The sequence below is a fragment of the Periplaneta americana genome, chromosome 8, assembly GCF_040183065.1.
Source record: "Periplaneta americana isolate PAMFEO1 chromosome 8, P.americana_PAMFEO1_priV1, whole genome shotgun sequence".
NCBI classification, from domain to species: domain Eukaryota; kingdom Metazoa; phylum Arthropoda; class Insecta; order Blattodea; family Blattidae; genus Periplaneta; species Periplaneta americana.
In genome coordinates this window covers 89138412-89159435 of record NC_091124.1, presented here as the reverse complement: position 1 = coordinate 89159435, position 21024 = coordinate 89138412, and the positions used below count along the sequence as shown (strand labels likewise).

The following is a 21024-nucleotide window of genomic DNA, read 5'->3' as shown; positions in this document are numbered from 1 at the left end:
ATGCACGTTCCAACATAATTTTATTTTTCTTGCATGGAAAACTGTTATCCTAATGATTATAGCTTGCAGACTTCGTGGTAGGTTCTTCAACATTCAACATTCTGTCGGCGAGCATTCTGGCATAACAGAGCTGTGTGGGGCTTGTACGGTCAGCAGAATCCTATTATTATGAAAGTTGTCTGAATGAGAAGAGATGGATTAATGTACGCCCTTTGTTTTGCCGTTAATATGAATTTAGGCAAGGTCCACCTCTTTCACCAGTTTTATGTAATTTGTAGGCCTATATTATAGAGGTCAATAAATAAGAGGAAAGACTAATTAAAATGTACAAAAGAAACCGATTTTAGTACTTTTTTTGCGGACGATCAGATCATAGTCTGAAGGTGAACTACAATGTAGCCAAAGATTTTAATATGCTAATTTAATTAACTGAAGTAACTTCTTTTGTAGATAGCAGTCCGACCAGTGAAAAAGTAATCCTAAATCAGCAAACAACGAAAGAACTTACCGTAATGCAAATATTTTAAATCAAAATTATTGATAAAAATTGACAAATGTTTATATTTCTGTGATATGTTAAGACAACTTACGAGTCCACACTTGTGGAGTAACGGTTAGCGCGTCTGATCGCGAAACCAGGTTACCCTGGTTCGAATCCCGGTCGGGGCAAGTTACCTGGTTGAGGTTTTATCCGTGGTTTTCCCTTAACAATACAAGCAAATGTTGGGTAACTATCAGTGCTGGACTCCGAACTACTCATTTCACCGGCATTATCTTCATTTCATCCAGATGCTAGATAACCTGAGATTTGAAAAAGTTCGTAAAGTAACCCACTAAAATAGAGACAGAACTAGATAAAAAGATTGAAAAGAAATAATTTTTAAATTCTTTAAGGGGAGAGAATGGTATTTTTTAAAACTTTCTTCCTATTTGGTGTAAATTATTAATTTTTTGTATGTAGAGAGCTCATAGCTGTGGCAACTCAACCAAATAAAAATATTTTGAAAAAAAATATTTGGGGGCCCAAATTTGAAAAAGATATACCCAATGCAGGATTGTACTAAAACCGATATATCTAAACGGCTTTTAAAGATAGATTCAAACAGTTTTTGCAATGTATTTGCAAAAGTATGTTTTACAAACTGTCTGTAACAGAATTTTTATATTAGTCCCTACGTTTGTAAAATAAACAATTAAAATTTAGTAACAATTTTCTGATTTCCTTCCTTGCAAACAAACGGACGTATTTTTAAAATGAAATCAATTAACAAAATTCTGTTAAAGAGAAAAGTTTCCTAATAGTCTAAAGAATGTGTGTTCTAAATTTCATGCATGTATCTTTAATAGTTCAGAAATTATATCCATTTTGTCTGGCAATGTAGCAAAAAAAAATTAAGTTACTGGAAACCGATAAAAGCGGGCGTGTGATTTAAAAATCCATAGCGCAGGAAGTTTAAAAATGACGTCTCAACATCCGATAAGGGTACAAATACCCACAAAATTTTATGCAATGCATTTCACACATATCAAAGGGTATTTTAAAGAAAAAAAAAATTTGAAAATTTAATTTACCGGAAACAACAATAAAAGTGGGCGAGTGATTTAAAAATCCATAATGCAGGAAGTTTAAAAATGGCGATCCACACATATCACAGAGTGTTTTAAAGAATTTTTTTTTTTTTGAAAATTTAGTCATTTTTCATCAAAAATACCATCTCTCCCCTTAAAGTAATGATATAATTTTAGCATTCATATGGACTGGGAAATATGAATCCTAAAAGGGAAAAGACCGTAAAAGATTGGAAACAGTTGAAATTTAGTTCCTGATAGATGTGGCTGGTTATACATTGCTAAACAAGAAATGTAATAAAGGACGAATTAATTAAATATCGAATATTTTATTATGTATTATATTGAAAAGAACACTTAACAAGAATGGAAAGTACACTACTTAATGATCATTTGCAATAGGCAACTATACAGTATATACAGTCTTTGGTGTACTAATACTCACGCACTCACCAACTGTAACCACCCGTCTACTTATTCAGACATCCACAAGTACATACAAGCACACATATTATTACATCATCCTTGGGAAGCACTGAAAACATATATGTCGTCGTTGTTCCTGCAATAACTCCTATGTGATATATTTATCGATTTTCAGATTTTTGCTCTATTAAATAACTTAAATAGTGATACAGCAAATAATAAAATCTCCTATATGTAATTATATTTCTTTGTTTCGAAAATGTAAGAATTCACAGTCTCCTATGTACTCTGCTGACATAGGATAAATAAATGTGTTCTTTCTTCCTACTGAAAATTTTTATATTTTGCACATAAGAGTTATTGCAGGAACAACGATGATATGCTTTGAATATTAATACAGTTTTCTTTATTTCATAATTTTTAATATTCCATGCAAATGTTTTCAGTGTTTCCCAAGGATGTTGTAGTAATACTGTATGTGTTTCTATGTGCTTGTGAATGTGTGAATGAGTGAATATGTGGTATAACAGTGGGTGTGTGCGTGTGTATGTATTAGTATACCAAAAGACTGCACATTTTGTACTATATATTACGTAGATATACATTTATAAATAAAGTGTATAGTAAATGTTTTACAGTGAGAGTACATGAAATGAGCTCATGGTGATTAGATAGGAGATGGTGAACAGAGTCCCGCAGGAATATAATCTCTGTTTTGCCACAGAATCATTGGTTCCGTATTCGGGTATTTCGTTTTCGCTAGGTTTTTTTTATAAATGTGGCCATTTTATATTACATTATTTATTTGTGCTCATGAGTGCATATTTAGATGCAAAAGTAGTTTGGGGATAAAGCATAAATATATTTTACAATACTTGTTGTTAAGTCAACTGTCCGAAGATAGGTTTGAACTTCTTAAGTGACAACAATAAGGCATTCATGAGACAACTAAGCCAAGAGCTAATGGGTTAGGTTGAAAATGTTCGAATCGCGCAAGTTGCATCTGAAAATACCATCATCTAGGAATTATGATATGCGACACCGCATTTTGGTGCTGGGAATTACACTTTATTGATCAACAACAATTAAATACCAAGAACATGTTTCAAGAATATTTTCAATGAAAATTGTTCTATTTGTTACCGATGAATTATGACGATCAAAAATAAAAATAAAAAATCTGCAGATTTTCAAACTAAAAAAAATCTACAGATTTTCAAACTGAATAAAAAATCTGCAGATTTTCAAACTAAAAAAAATCTGCAGATTTTCAAACTGAATAAAAAATCTGCAGATTTTCAAATCAAATAAAAAATCTGAGATTTCGTAGAAAATTCAGAGATATGTAACTTTTGAAAGTAGTGTAACATAAAAAAATAACATAGGCTGCAAACAGGTCGCACACAATACATTCTCACATCCCTCCGCTTCTCTGCCGAACACTTTCAAGGTGACGAGGTGGTGCTAATTTTATTGGCGTCATATAGACCCACAGCATTTTCGCACGCTTCAGCATCAGCAAGTTAAACCCTTCCCAGTTTCCAGTTCCCTAATTGTAGCATGTTCAGAATTTGAACCGCACCCAACTCAACGAAGACAACTGAATGAAGAAACCGTTAGATTCACTTCTCATGCATTCTCGAAAAACTGTGCGTGTGTCTATGAAGTTCTATTATACTCTATCGTTCATTCGTTCATTCATTCATTGTTCTGTCGAAGGGCAGGTCTTTCATTGCAAACCCAGCTTTCTCCAATCTTTTCTATTTTCTGCCTTTCTCTTTGTCTCCTCATATGATCCATATATCTTAATGTCGTTTATCATCTGATATCTTCTTCTACCCCGAACTCTTCTCCCGTTCACCATTCCTTCAGTAGACATTTTCTTCTCAGCCTATTTATTTTTCTCTTCCTGATCAGTTTCAGCATCATTCTTTCTTCACCCACTCTTTTAAACACAACTTAATTTCTTATTCTGTCTGTCCATTTCACACGTTCCATTCTTCTCCATATCCACATTTCAAATGCTTCTATTCGCTTCTCTTCACTTCGTCGTAATGTCCATGTTTCTGCCCCATACAATGGCATACTTCATACAAAGCACTCCACTAGTCTCTTCCTTAGTTGTTTTTCCAGAGGTCCACAGAAGACGCTTCTTTTTCTATTAAAAGCTTCCTTGACCATTGCTATCTTCCAGCTCATGTTACTGATTATAGTACACTCCAAGTATTTGAAGCTGTCCACCTGCTTTACTGCCTCATTTAGAATTCGCAAGTTTGCCTTCTTTATTTTTCTTCGTATGATCATGGTCTTCGACTTATTTGCATTTATCTTCATCGCATACTGCTCACAGCTGTCATTTAGCTCCAGTAGCTTTAACTTTAGTATCAGCTTCTCTTCTGCTAATAACGCCATATCATCAGCAAATCTTATGCACTTTATTTTTCTCCCTCCTACTATCACTCCTCTCATCTTCTGAAAACAGTTCTTTACTAAATCCTCCAAGTAGATGTTGAACATGGTAGGTGATAAAGAACTGGCACAAAAGTCATGAAATATTCACTGAGTGACTGTCCTTTAAGTTGAAAGTTAACTCTCGTCTCCACTATGAACAATATCCGGATCTTAATCTGGATCATTATCAGATTGAAAAGCATACACGATAGAACTCATGGAACATGGGATCAATCAGTGGTAGCAGATCCATGAAGTCTTTCTTTTTCTTCTTTGAGGTAGTGAGGGATCCATCATATAGACGTGATGGTGATAGTTTGGAGTTCGAATTTTCCTAACGGAAGAAGCTTAAGATCTTCAATTCTAAATCTTCATCCGGACTTGTTTTGTAAAAAATGTTTTCAGGTTGGTCTCTACGATACCTCATCCATTTAACTTCAAGCTAACGGAATATCTCATTCTGCTTATTCTTTTTTCTGAGTACAGTAGATAAAAGCGACGAAAATATGAAAATCTGTGTGCTTCAGCTCAACCACTGTGAATTTCTTCTTCTTCTTCTTTTTCTATACTGTACAAATCAAGTGATACCAATCATATTGAACTGTATAGGAATCTCTGTCTTCTTGTGTTTTTTCAATTAGTTTATGATCTGCACTACACTCCATATGGCTGTCACCACTTGTCATGAATTGATTATCAATTTGGTTCAAGCTTTCCTTGTCTTGCAATACACTAAGGAACATGACAGATACATGTGAATTTCTATTTTGACCTCCATGTGTGTCAGAATAAAAAACATTTTTTTTACATTATCTGGAAGAGATATTAAAGATTTATGTAAACATGTGTCAATTTGATTATCTCCCCTTCCTCCTTCACCCTAAGGCTACATGTAACATGTCACATCACAATTGCCACAGTTGTACACTGTCAGGTTGTAGTCCAGAGAGAACTCATAAAATAACACAGAGGAGTTTAGGTAAGGCCTTGAGAGACATTGCTGTAAATAAAAAGTATAGAATAGTGGTGCACAACCCGCGGCCCGCTACTATGTTTGATGTTGCCCGATAGTAATGCTTCAAACTCAAAATTTAAAAACATATTTGAACAAACTTGTATTATTAAATACTATAAATTACAGTAATCACTAATTAGTAATACATTTATGTAAATTGTATTTATTATTGGAAGATGTCTGCGGCCCTCCAAAAGAACATTTTTAAAAATATTGGCCTGCAGTATTCATAGGGTTGAGCAGCTCTGGTATAGAACCTATAACTGAAATCAGTTTTACCACTCTTTTTTGTCTTTTTATATTCGTAAGCCATTTATGTGTCTAATGCATGTGTTACAAGCCATGTTTTATTTTGAAAGGCATCACATCTATGACAAGTATCCACTTTGGGTAACTTAAAAGCCAAAACCAGCAAGTATGAAACGTTCATAAATTTGTCTGCTTGCAGACTTTTCCGTTATTTTACAGTACAAAGTTTTCTGGAGATTTAAATGCCCTGCTAGGTATTTTTTATTTTACCTTTTGGTGTAATGGGATTCACAAGCAAAGCAAGACAATGTGATTTACGACATAATTTTGAAATAACATAAAAAATTTGTTTTTTTTTTTTTAGGTTATGTTTTCCTCCATTTTTGTCATTTGTAATTCCTCTAGTAGACACAGATTTTTTGGCTAAGCAAATAGTAAAAACGTGTTAGTTTCATCAAGTACATTTAAAAAACAGCTTTTACAGGCTAGTATACGTTCTCCATTGACATTTAAATGAAACCAGTTACTTTCTGTCTTTTCTTGTTACTTGAGTTCTGATTTGATCTTGGTCGATTTAGAATCTAGCATGGGAGCAATAAATGTAATTCTTTTATTATAATTTCCAAGAGACCAGTATTCGTCAAATATTTTTTGCCAGACATCTTCCTGAATCTTTTCACTATACTTCATTCTGCAGGTGTGAATGTTTCAGGAACTCTTTGTCTCATTACTTTACCTTTTGCTATGACATAACATAAGATTGCCCAGTATTCCGCTTCCTCTTCCTCTCTTACTTGCAACTTAATCTAACTGCGCTCTGACTTTCTGACGTTCTCTTTCCATATACATCTCTGTTTTTTGTGTTATTTTCAGCTGAAATATTACCAATCCGTTATAAAAATAATGAAATATTGAATTTTAAAAACAGAAAATAAAATAATTTGTATGACTTAAAGTTCATAAATAAAATATTAATATTGGGTATTACATTTCTTTCGTTTGAATAAAAATATTGAACATACTACAGGTTGAGTCAATTTAATTTCTTTAAATTTCAATCAATTAACAAGAAATTATATAGTGAATTGCATGAAAAAGTTAAAATTGTGTACATTTAAGTAATACATTCTAATATGCAAATACTTTACTCAGTATTTATTATTAAAATTTGTATAATACACGAACAACTACAAACCTGTTCATCATGCATTCCGGCGGTTCTGCATTTCTTAATTCAGAAACAGTTTTCTTCTTCTTCGTGGGACAGAACTTTCAGAATCGGAGTTTGAGAGGTCAAAATCAGAATCGTTGACAGAGACATCTGAATCGAAATCTAAGTTATTAATATCAGTTGAAACTGAAAATTAAGCCAAACAAATTTATTTCATGAGTGATTTCTAACTTACAAAAGGGTTAATTCTGTTTTTGAATTGAACTTTAATATAGTTCCATTCGTTTCACTTCCAGAGCACAAGTGATTAAAATCACCAGAAATTCAACTTAGGAATATTAGAAACAACAACCATCTTTACTTCAGGACGGGATGTTATCTTTCAAGTTTGCTTATGAAAATCACTTTATTTACAATGAAAATCAAGTGAATTACGTTAGCCAATGTTATTAAATTAATCACTGTAGACAAAGATGGGAAAAGTAGTATAACTCAAATTATACTCGTACTGCTTGGATCTTCTGTTTAATACCAGATAAAACAGTGTAAGTAACTTGTAACTTATACTGTTTTGTCCAATCACGGAAGATAAATTTATTACACTGTTTAGTTCAAAGATAATCAGCGAAAAATTGCACCACGGTTATACCACTTTGCCCATACACGAAGAACGCTATAGATGGAATCTTTTTTTTTTTTTTTTTTTTACAGTACGATTATTTAGTCCTGACAGTCGCCAGAGATGTGCGCCTGGGTCAGGCGAGTCCATTTAGTTACTCCAAGGGGTGTTTGGGTTATTCACTCGCTTGTCTTCGGAGCGATCGGATGTCATGCGTGAGGTAGAGCGGTATGTTTCTAGTACAACATTAAGCTGTACTGCATTCCTTTACCGACCGCTCGCCCTTATCTCTACTCCGGAGCTCTCCCTACTACTCCTATTAATTCCCCTCTTTCGCGTCGCTGAGCTGTCAGGACTAAATAAATCGGTGTGTACTTATACTCCTTTCCCCGGTACCATAGCTATAAATTACAAATTTAGAAAATGAATTAACTAACTTAATAATAGTTTAATTTTTTATGATAATAATAATAATAATTATTATTATTATTATTATTATTATTATTATTATTATTATTATTATTATTATTATTATTATTGTCGTAATCGTTTCATACTGTGGACCAACCTACGACTCAATAACTGAATGGTCAGATCTCGTTATAATGTTTCATTATAGTGTAAGATTTAATTAATACCTGTGTAACTCAGACGGTAGCGCTTTTTCCTGCATTCGGGCGTGGGTTCGATTCTCGCTTGGGCTGATTACCTGATTTGGGGTTTTTCCGAAGTTTTCCCCAATTGTAAGGTGAATATTAGGTAATCTATGGCGAATCCTCGATCTTATCTTGCCAATTACCATCTCGCTATCACAAAAATCCATCGACTGTAAGTAAGTTAGTAGTTGATACAGCGTCGTTAAGTAACAAATTAAAAATTAATAATTTATTCTCTTTGATTACACAGACACGAAAGTTATTAAAAATAATCCGATGTTAGAACGTACCATGACGAGTTATAGTGCAAAATTAAAAGTTATCATGTCTTGTTTTAAGTTCTTTTAATAAACTGTAAATTTATACTAAATGACTGCATGACGTTCCACATTAACGTCTAAAACTATGAATTCACTATTATGGCGCTTGCACTGTAGGCTCGCTAATCTGATTCGGCCGTTCAAGTGTTCATTGCCGGAGATAGACGGAGAAGTTTTTTATGTAACGAATGGGAGAAGCAAACTAAACTTAAGATTCGATTCTAGTGTAATATCAGAATGGGTTTTCAGAGTAAAGCTACATGGCGACTTGGATTTTATCACTCCCAGAAATGTTATATACCGGCATAATTTCTTGACAGCTCTGGGCGCCTCTCTAAGAATTTGTTAATTAAGATTAGATTCCAAGTATGATCCTACTAATTGACATAGAATAGTTCAGAATAAATTTTACAATTGACATTAAAAAAAACAATATATATTTTTTTTATAAAAACGGAACATAACTTGTTCTACATACTTGTATTGTCATTTAAATGCTTCCTTAATATCACGACTGAGTATTTAATTATAGTTATAAAATGTCGTCTTGGAGTTTTTATGAAGCTTATACTTTCCCCTCCGTTGCTGAAAAAATTTAGAAATGGTGCCTCTTGCTCCCAAGAAAGAGGCCAATTACTTCAATATCACTCATATAAATTTTGTAAGTATTTTGAAAATAATGGATGGGAAGTATTTTTTGTAGAATATTCTCCCATGCCATCCAAGAGGAATCCGACTTACGCCACTTTTGAACGTCAGGGATGTCCCAGGATGTGGATGCCATGTCTCGCAAACCAACTAACCTAACCATTAAAAACAAACAGCATTCCAACCTGATCTCAAGCTCCGCCACAGACTAAATAGAGCTCATTCCTGGCCCTTTTTGTCTTATTATTTCTTCTTTTATATATAACGTAAGCTTGTTGGGCAAGTCTTGTGAATATGCAGCAGGTATTGGAATTGAAACCGACGTCGGCATGATCCGTCATGTTTGCTTTATTGAAATACATTTCGTAATGTCTCCCATGAAAACAGTTGGGTCAAAATTTCTTTTTCTTCTCATTCCTTCCTGTTTTTCTTCTTTTACATTTTCCTTTCCCTTCTTTCTTTATCCCTTTACCTTCTCTAGTTTTCTCCCTTTTTCAGCTTTTTGTTCTTTTCTTTTTCCTTCTGTCTTTTCTTGTTTCCTTTTTTCGTTTTTTCTGTCTTTCTTTATTCTTTCTATATGTTTTCTATCGTTATTTTTCTCTCTTTCTTTATCGTCTTACCTTCATTATTTCTCTACTTCTTTCCTTCCATTGTTTTTTTTCTGTTTTATCTTCTTTCCTTTCTGGGTATTTTGTCAGTTCGAGAAATTTCAATCTTACACAATAGACACTAGGCAGAATTCCCATACAAACAGGATTACGTCAAGATCTTCAGTGATACTCCAATAATAGTGTGTGTGTGCGTGCGCGCGCGTGTGTGTATGTGTGTGTGATGTCTACCCACTTCGCTTTGCGTGATTCGGGTTCCGCATAGTGCGGATAGAAGGCAGGACTGTAATTCATTTTCAAATTACACACCACTTCGACGGCCCACGTTATCTGTATATCTGTGAGGAGTGATGTCGTGTTTTAGGGTGAGTGTATGGTAAGTGTTCGTCGTGTAAGTGTAGTGTAGAGAATGGGTAAGGATGATGATGTAGGTGAGGAAGGGTGAAGGGGAAACCCGGTGTCGACACGTAGCCCACTCCTATCGAATAACACCAAGAGAGCCGCTAGGCTTAACGTCCCCATCCGACGGACGAATCAATATCAACAGAGACATATGCCTTCCCTTCATATGCACTGCGGAGAGATTTGGGATTTAATCCAGGCATATTGGTTCACAAGTTAGTGATTAAATGTTGTACACCTCCATCTCTCCTAGTCCCAAGGTAGAAATTTTACAATAAAATCTCTGATCCCGCCGGGAATCGAACCCGAGCTGGATAATCTGTAGGCAGACACGCTACTACGGAGCTAATTCGGCGGACCTCCAATAATAGTAAAATTATTATTATTATTATTATTATTATTATTATTATTATTATTATTATTATTGTTATTATTATTATTATTATTATTATTATTATTATTATTATTATTATTATTATTATTATGAGTACGAATAGTAGTGGTAATAGGAAGACAAGTATTACGGATAGTATTACTAGGAGTAAGAGTATTAGTAGTAGGTTTAGGAGGAGTTGTAGCACTAGCAGTAGAAGTAGTAGTAGCACTAGGAGTAGGAGTAGTAGTACTGATATTAGGAGGAGTAGAAGTATTAGGAGTAGGAGTAATAGCATTTGGAGGAGTAGAAGTAGTACTGGGATTCGGAGTAGAACTAGGCCTATTAGGACTAGGAGTAGTAGCATTTGGAGGAGTAGGAGTAGGAAGAGTAGGAATATGATTAGTAATACTGTGATATGAGAAGTAGGAGTACTGTAAGTAGGAGTAGCAGTAGTAGTACTAGGAGTAGCAGCACGAGTATGGGTAGTAGCACTAGGAGTACGGGAGAAGTAGGTAGACTAGTTTTAGGTATAGGAGTAGGACGAGTAGTACTAGGAGTATGGTGTATGATGAGTAGTTGTAATAGTAGATGGATAATAGGAGTAGTATAGTAGGCCTACTAGGAGTAGGATAGTAGTACTGACAGTGGTAGTAGTAGCAGAAGTATGAATAGCAATAGTAGTAGCGTTATATAGTCATAATCATCAACCTAAGTCATTCAAATACTGGTCTTTTTATTTCGTATTATTGACATTCAGATAATGCATGACCACCGGATAATCAGAAGTTGCTAGACATCGTCATGTGATAATCATGGTGAAAGCTTGCCTCAAGATAATAGTATGGAACTCGCACTTAATAGAATGACTATTTATATGTAGGGAATCAAACACGGATCCATAGGATTTTAGGCCACTAGCGTAGCTCGGACGGTAGCGAGCTGGACTTAGCGATCCGATGTTGTGCTTGGTCGGGTTTGAATCCCTTTTAGCTGATTATCTTGTTTTTTCCAAGGTTTTCCCCAGCTTTGAGGTGGATGCCAGAGAATTCCGTGGTGTATCGTCGGACTCGTCTCGCGAAATATCATCTCTTTATCATTATTTTTTCAGACATAACCTAGCTGTTGAATAACTGATAAAATATCCACGGGATTTTAAGCATACCCTATATCACCTGAGTACAGCGATTCATACTCTTTCAGATATTTGTCATTGGCACCTGCTGAGAAGAACTAATTTAACGATGAATAATCCGGGAAACAGTAAACGTGTTACACACTTCTGTTTGCATAATTATTTAATAACAGATTAGTTTACTTTTTTTAAAATACTACATAATATTAACATTACGTAAATAATATAATAATAACAGAGTAACTCACTTTGTTCAGAATCTAAAATATTGATATAAATTAACAATATTCCTAAAACTATTCATGACTGTACACAGCTCCACTGAATGATACTATGCGTTGTTTATGTGAAATGCTTATCGTTTATAGAGAGCGGGAGTAGAGCGAGGCGCGGATGACCACTACCACTACCACCATCATCACCACTACCATCATCATCATCATCATCATCATCACCATTTCTAGAATCCAAGATATGTGTCAGTGTGGTCTGTTGTGATATTGTATTGCTTCTTTTCCTTTTTATACGTCCAAAAATTCTTTTTCATTGCTGGTGTCTGAATTTTTTCCGATTTCCGATTGCCAGGACACTGAAGAAACAGTTCTACACATGCCGTGTCCGTCTACACACGTTTGTTTTTCTTGTTACAGAGAGACGAAACGGTATACTTGTAACGCAAAAGTATGAATGTGTTCGTACTGATTTACTCGTTAACGTGGATTTAAGAAAAATAGTCTTGGATCATGTCAACGAAAAAGATAACGATTTGTTAGATTATAGTGACTGTACATTACAATTATTTTAACAATATCCCAACAATAATTGCAACACTGTACTGATTATAACAGATAGCAAGCAATCTGACTAATTTTACACGTCCAGCACTTCCAAAGGCTTATCTGCTATGAATTTTAATGTCATTAGGAATCCTGTTCCTCCGTATTATTTCCCATGTATGGATGGAAACGGGAAATTCAGCTGACGCATTCAGCTCACATCTCAGTTAAAACACGTCCAATGAATCATAATGGTCATCAATTAATGTCCATTCACAACATTGTAGAGCTATTGACTTGAATGAAGCAAGAACACTATCACAATACAATGTTGCATTGTCTCACGTCAGAAAGAATTTCTTGCGGAATAGAGAGTTATGTCAACATTGATGCTCATTACCTGTGTTGGTATTCTCTTAATTCAACAAAGGGTGTAATTCAGCCAAGTCAGCAGGTCTGTAAACAGTTAACGTGTAATAATTCGCTTCAATTTGAAAATTGTGTTATAATAGTATTTTCATGGAAATTTGCGTAACCGTTATCTTATTAAGAAGTTCCTTAATTTGGTTTTCATCTTCTTCTCCACTTCACCGTTTAAACAATAAAATACAGCATCACAAATTTTGTACTTATTTTCTGACCAGTCCCGGTCTCCTTTTTCTTTCAGGTGTTATAAAAGATAGTTATGGTGCCTTTTCTATGCCTATATTCGTTTTATGTAAATGCGCTGTACAGTCGCTTCTGTATTTTTTTTTAATTTTAATATGGAAATATTATGTACAGAGTGATTCAATACTTAGGTTATGTTACAGAAGAATATGGTAGAGGGTACTAAAACAGACATTTGACTCTCTGATGACTGAGCTTTCAATGAAAAAGCACACAATGACACTGATGACTGAGCTTTCAATGAAAAACAGACAGTGATACTTAACAACTCGTGCATTACAGAAGAGCTTCGAACTGACGTCCCTTTCTTGTAAACAATACTGGCATCGTCGGAACATTGACTGCCGCACCCTTCAAATATGTGTTGCGTACACTAGTGCCTTCACGTGTCCCCACAAGAAGAAGTCAAACGGATTAAGATCTTACGGTCAAGCTGGCCATGGGATGGGGCCTTGATAACCAATTCATCTGTCATCAAACGTTGTCGTCAGCTGTTTCCTTGACCGAAGTGCGCTGGAGCTCTGTCATGCTGGAACCATGTCCTGGCTCGTACTGCAAGCGGTACCTCTTCCAACAATAAAACGAGCAGAGTGTTTTCCAAAAAGTTCCTATAATTTGTTCCCTCTAAGCGATTTGGCATAACATGTGGATGCCACACCAAGTCCGCCGAGTTAGCCCTGTGGTAGCGTGTCTGCCTCCAGACTGCCTGGTTCGATTCTCGGCGGGTAAAATTTCTTGCTCGGGACTAGGAGACATGGCGATGCTCAACTTCTAATCACTAAATTGTGAACCAATATGCCTGGGTTAAATCCCAAATCTCTCCGCAGTGCATATGAAGGGAAGACATAGATCACTGTTGATAGTGATTCGTCAGTCGGATGGAGACGTTTAGTCTGGCGGCCCTCTTGGTGCTATTCGACAGGAGTAGGCTACGTGCCAGCACCGGGTTTCCCCTTCTCCCTTCCTCATCTTCATCATCATCATCATCATCCTCACCCATTCCCTACACTACACCTACACGAACATTAAACATACACTCACCCTAGTGCACGACGTAACTATTCACAGATACACATCATGCATAACGTGGCCCGCCGAAGTGGTGTGCAATTTGAAAATGGGTCACAGTCCTGCCATCTATCCGCAGTATACGGAACTCGAATCAGGCAAAGTGAAGTGGGTAGGCATTAGACACACACACACACACACACACACACACACATGATGCCGAACCACACGTTGACATTAAACCGCACCTGATGAGATCTAATTGTGATGGATCTGCTCTCAAATGCGCTGGTTGTGTGCGTTAAAAATACAATCCCGTATGAAAGTGCTTTATCAGTAGACGGATGTGATAGTCAATCCTCCGGCGATGTCAATATTGTTTACAAGAAAGGGGGCAAGAGTTCGAAGCTCTCCTGTAATGCACAACTTGTCAAACTTTTTTTTACTGTAAGCTCATTCGTCAAAGAGTAAAGCCACTGGTCCTTGCCTGCCACAACACTGAAACACGTAGAAAATTGGACCATGTTCGTAGGAGCTGTTCTGTTGTGTGACTCGAGCGCTAGCGTGCTGGTCTTCCATTCGGCTGCCCGGGTTAGATTCCGAGCCAAGTTGTAATAATTTGTGATGAAAAAATCAAACATTACAGGTAACTTTTCTCTGATTTTCTCTCTATCATTCGACGTGTCCTTGGGCCAGTGATAAGTAATTGATAAGTGCAAAAAAAACGTTATCTTTCTTTCTTTACCTGAACATTCTCATTAATTTTAAACCCCGTATTATAGCTTTTTTCAGTGCGCAGTGGTGCGAGAGATTGAATGTGTAGTGTAACGGTACGATGGTTTAGTAATGGAGGCCAATTTTAAATTTTGTATCACATGAATATTGGATTCGTGTGTAATTGTTGACTCACTAGAACTGTTTTATTAGAACGTGTTTTTATAGTTTTGTATATGCAATGATGTTTATAATAAAATTGAAGAGTGTGATTCCAAAACCCGTTCATTCCATTTTTATGGAAGGGCTGGGCTAGTCTTTTTATTCACGGACTGAGCGAGTTTTCAAGTGACATGCACACTTTTAGACAAGGTTTGACGTTGTTTTGGAAGAAAACAAGCTTAAAATATGATAGAGGCCTCGAACATAATCATGTGTATATAGGGCCTATAAGTGAAGTGAAATAACTTTCAGATTGAAAGGGACGATAGGTACACTTAAATGAATAGAAAAAATTTGTATTACGTTTTGTGATTAAATGCATGGTTAAGTAGAAAATTAAGTTTGAAGTTTCAGCAGTCCGGCAACACCTCCGCAAACACACACTTCTCATGATACAGAATACAGATGTAAGAGGTCAACGAACTCGGTGTGACTCGTTAGATGAGCTGTTTTCTGGCGCTGTGTTGCAATCAACTCGTATCGTGCAGTGGCTTGAAATTAGAGTTTTTTAAAATTAAATTTACACGAAAACACTATTGAAATACGTCAGGGGGATAAATTATTATTCTTTATTAGTTTTCCTATCGATATGGATAAAAATCTCGATCCTACTCGCAATAGTTACCGAATAAGAACTTGTTGAACATTTTAAAATAACATTTTTTTTTCTTTCCACAAATATATTAAAGTTTTTTGTTACATACAACATGAGCTATTCGCTCTGAAAATCTGCAGGCTATTTCACTTCCATCCTGTCATATCATTAAAATGGCCAGATTGACTGAACGAATTTTGGGATCACACTCTTCAGTTTTATTTTAAAATGTAATATTAAGAGATGCATTATAATATATTTTAATTTATTTCCCTGTTTACGGAGAGTATTGTAATGCTACAAAAAATAAATTATATTTCCAGCATTATTGTAAAAAAAAAACTTGTAAATTTTAAATCCTCTATGGGGACTTTGTACTGGTCTGCCAGAAACCAATTGACATTGAATCAATCTGGTTGAGCATTAAATGCATATATACATATTGTCGGACCATCGGATCTGTGCCCCTTCAGCGCTGTCGTCGTTCTTGGAAAAGTTAACGCCTGTACTCACTCCATTCCACCCGCTTTCCTCCCACCACGTTAAACAGCAGGCCACGAACCTTGCCGAATAGGGATGTTGCCAAACTTCAGTCAAACGGTGTCATAAGTAACTGGTCCTCCATGCTATAATATCATTTCTTTCAATCAAAATACATCTTGTATTTTTACATTTTTAAACCTAAACCCCATGTCTCGAATCACTTTCCGTAGTGTTTCTCTCCAACCTTGGAAATTATTGCTTCTCTCGCAACTTCAGTAATTTCTTCAATGTTGGAACTTCTTTCTGCAGGGTATAAAATTCTTGTATCTTTCCTCTTAAAATACATCGGTTCATATCATCTATAAGAATTAAAAGTTCCCTTGGTCTGTTCTTCCCTGGTGATTCTAGCTTTTCATCTCCTGCACAGACTCCCTCTCTCCTGATTTTCTTTATTAGGAGCTATGATCTGTCTATATAAATTACATAAAATGTTATATTATTAGTATTAGTTAAGTAAGTAATTTTAATACGTAATCAATTGAAATGAAATAAGCCTCACCTGTGATAGCAGCTGCTCTTTCGTTGCCTGATTTATAGGAAACAGATATTGACCTGTTTGTTTCTCTTCATCGCAAAATGCTATTACGTACTTGCTTAATATTTCTTTCGCCATTTCGTGCTACAGTATTCATGTTGAGTTGACAACGCTGAACTGCAAGTGCAAATAAACTGTCCCGCAAGAAGGCCAAAATTGTGAGTAGTGGGGGACAGAAAGGGAGAGAGATAGGAATGCAGGGAGAGAAATGAATTACCGAGGCTGAGAAGGAATTAGGGTTCAGTTCGCATATCTTACGGGGCACAGATCCGATGGTCCGACAATACATACATACATACATACATACATACATACATACATACATACATACATACATACATACATACATACATACATACATACATACATACATACATACATACATACATATTTCCAGCATTACCTGATATCTGTTCGACCGTCTTATGCAGTAATTACTGACACATAGGCCTACAAGTAGGCTATTTTAATTATTAACACTTTAATAAGGCATTCATTAATTGAATCCTAATTTTGAGTAATTATATCGTAAACAAATTGAGACATTGATTAATACTATTTAATGTTGTGTTTGTTGCAGGTACACGAAGACTGTAGTAGCAGCTACTGTGAATGCTCAGAAATATAACCCAGAGCTGACCTGGACACAGATCAATCCAGATCCCAGAATCGCCCAACTCAGTGACAAACTCAGACATATCAGGCAGGTGAGGCCACAGGACACATAAACACACACTAGTAAAAATAAAATGGAAGTACTGTGTAAGATGTTTTAAAATGCAGTACACAAAATAAATCAATTTGCGTTTTTATTTCTTTATAAGATGACGTTTAGGGATATGTTTGTGACGCTGGAAAATAAATCTGTTTCGCTATTTTCATTGAGACATCCTTTCAGTATTTCTATTAACATCAATCCATACGTGTACAGCTTTTTCTTTTAAACTAACAGATGGCTCTTTTTAACTTACAATATCAGTGAGTCATGCTTCTGGAGGTATTCACGTGGCACAGTTGTTATTATTACATTAAATTTAATGTTCAGGTATTTCGCACGTTTTTATGCTAAAATTTTACAAATGGTATAAACGTTTAGTTCAGAATATTAATCATTTTATATGAAATTATACCTCCAGTCGATATCCACGTATTCACTTACTCAAAAACGTTTTTTTAATATGCAGAATTGGATGTTATAGAACAAAAATGACAAATGCTTAAATTACTTTCGTAGAACGCGTTTCAGTGTAAAGATAATGTGATATTCATTCATTTAATTTAGTGTTCTGCTCAAGGGCAGTTCTTTCACTGCAAACCCAGCTTTCTCCAATCTTTCCTATTTTCTGCCTTCCTCTTTGTTTCCTCATATGATCCATATATCTTAATGTCATCTATCATCTGATATCATCTTCTACCCCGAACTCTTCTCCCGTTCACCATTCCTTCCAGTGCATCCTTCAGTAGGCAGTTTCTTCTCAGCCAGTGACCCAATCAATTCCTTTTCCTCTTCCTGATCAGTTTCAGCACCATTCTTTCTTCACCCACTTTTCCAACACAGCTTCGTTTCTTATTCTGTCTGTCCATTTCACACGTTCCATTCTTCTCCATATCCACAATTCAAATGCATCTGTTTGCTTCTCTTCACTTTGTCGTAATGTCCATGTTTCTGCCCCACTCCATACAAAGCCACACTCCATACAAAGCACATCAAAGTCTCTTCTTTAGTTCTTTTTCCAGAGGTCCGCAAAAGATGCTTCTTTTTCTATTAAAATCTTCCTTGGCCATTGCTATCCTCATTTTGACTTCCTGGCAGCAGCTCATGTTACTGCTTATACTACACCCCAAATATTTGAAGCTGCCCCCTTGCTCTACTGCCTCATTTAGTACTCGCAAGTTTATCTTCTGTATTTTTCTTCATATGACCATGCTCTTCGTCTTATTTGCATTTATCTTCATCCCATACTGCTCACAGTTGTCATTTAGCTCCAGTAGCATATCCTTTAGTATCATTTCTCTTCTGTTAACAACGCCATATCATCAGCAAATCTTATGCACTTTATTCTTCTTCCTCATACTATCACTCCTCCCATGTTCTGAAAAGTTCTTTATTAAATCCTCCAAGTAGATGTTGAACAGGGTAGGTGACGTACTCCTCTCCCAATTTCACTTCCTTCTGGCATTTCTTCTCCTATCCTGACTTTCACTCGTTGTTTCATACAAATATTACTGAACAGTCTTTCTCTTTCAAATCCACGCCAGTTTTCTTTAGGATTCCCATCAGTTTATTCCAATCCGCTCTGTCAAAAGTTCTAGGTCCACAAATACTACAGACACTTCTTTATTCTTCTTCAGGTATATTTCGCCAATTGTCCGTAGCAGTCCAATTGCATATCTGTCGTACCTTTTTCCTTCCTGAAGCCAAACTGCTTTTCTTCCAACTGTTCTTCCACTCCGTCGATTCAGTATTCGCAAGAGAATCTTCGCCGAGTGCGATATTAGACTGATAGTCCTGAACTCCTTACATTTCTTGGCATTATTTTTCTTCGGTATTGGAATCAACACTGTCTCCGTAAAATCTTCAGGCCATTCGCCTTTCTCATATATTTCGTTGCATGATGATATAATTTGCTTCTTGTCTTCACCCAAGCATTTCACTAATTCAATGAGGATTCCATCAACTCCTGTTGCTTTCCCATTCTTCATTTCCATAAGCGCTAGTTCAACTTCTTCGCTTAAAATAGAAAATCCTTTTCGTCTTTGATACGGCTTCTTCGTCTTCTATATCTAAGTCATCTGGACGATTCCGTGTCTCATATTATAATATTTTTTTGCAATAAAGTCATACAATAACACTAATGATTATGTATTTACCATTATTATTTATACAATACTGTTATGATGAGCGTCATGGTACGGAGAAAAAGAGGTCACGAATTAAAACAAATGCCAGACGACCTCTGTCATTGGTTGAAGAGCAATTATCTATGTCCCATCCTCTTCCGGCAGTTTTTACGTCGTCTGTCAGACATTATGGAACGAAGTATAGATTAACAACCGAACCTCGTGTCATAACAGCTCCGCTCATAGACAAATAGGCCTACACTGTGATTGTGGTTTCAAAAAAATACCCCAACTTTGAAAGGTTATATTTCGGCAAACATAACAACTTAGAGCGAAACTGGACGTACATATGTGGAGATGACGTTCTGAAGTTTCATTTGGTTGGTTCCGAGAGAGGTCGCCAGGATAAAGAACAGAGAATTGATTTTTGTGAATTTGTTCTCAATCAGATCGCGGAAAACGATTCCTTCACATCTAAGTTTGTGTTCAGCGATGAAGCGACATGAAGTTTGTGAAACGAGACGAAACAAACACACGACGGCCAAAGAGATTACTTTACGAATGTGTATCATACAATGTTTTTCTACGATAGTTCAAATGTACATTAAATAAATATTTCAAGAGATTATAAGATCACAATGCCATGGCCATCTAAACACAGAACCATTAAGAAGTACAATTCCATGGATTGGCAGCCTGTTTGATTTGTGTTCACGATTTCATGGCCGTCTAAACTGGCAACATAATCAACAAAGCGGTTAGGAACAGTTGAATGATAAATCTTGTTACAATGAGCACTAGCCCTTAATGTGTAACTTCAGAATAATAAGGGCTGAATTGTAAATATGAATGTTAAATTTTTTTCTTATTTGTGTTACGTGTAATATTTAAGTAATGAAAGATCGGGGTAATGCATTAATTTCTTATTGAATGAAGTTTGTACATTGAATATTACATTTTCTTTGGCCGTGCGTAAAATGAGTAGCAGTGCCTAAAGTGATTAGGCCTACTTTACTTTTTTACGCACTAGTGTTTTAAAGACTCACTGTAGGCACTAATAACAGTGGGTAAAATGCAACTTTAGGCATTGATAACGGTGGGTAAAATGCAACTTTACACACTGTCGTAGAAAAAAATCTTTTAGGGGAGGCAGAGGTGAAATTTTCGAACAAAACTAAAGAAAAATTAAAAATTTGGTTTTTTTCCATTTTTATTATCTTTATTTTCATATTCCGATGTAAGTTTTTTATTTTGTGCCCTTAAAAGTATGAAATTAAAACCAAGATAACTGTATTACTATATTATTCCCATAATAAACTAATACTTGTCATTATTTATATACCTTCTCTGAACATATAAATAAAAAGAAATATTGAAAATTTCTTACAATATGGTGCATGGAGCATTTTATATCAAACGATATAAAGTTTTATAAAATTATTAATATTTACAGAACTATTGTACTTAGAAAGTTGAAAC

General features: G+C 35.6%; 1 protein-coding gene across 2 annotated transcripts in view; it reads left to right on the top strand.

Moving 5' to 3' along the window:
- dally (division abnormally delayed protein) overlaps positions 1-21024 on the top strand; it is an 831014-nt gene that overhangs the window by 794750 nt on the left and 15240 nt on the right. For both annotated transcript variants that reach the window (XR_011333460.1, XM_069833253.1), the window contains exon 4: positions 17285-17411. Coding sequence is in view for 1 of the 2 variants with exons in the window: in XM_069833253.1 (XP_069689354.1) it covers positions 17285-17411 (127 nt within the window). In the remaining variant the exon portion in view is untranslated. The remainder of the gene's footprint in view (positions 1-17284; positions 17412-21024) is intronic.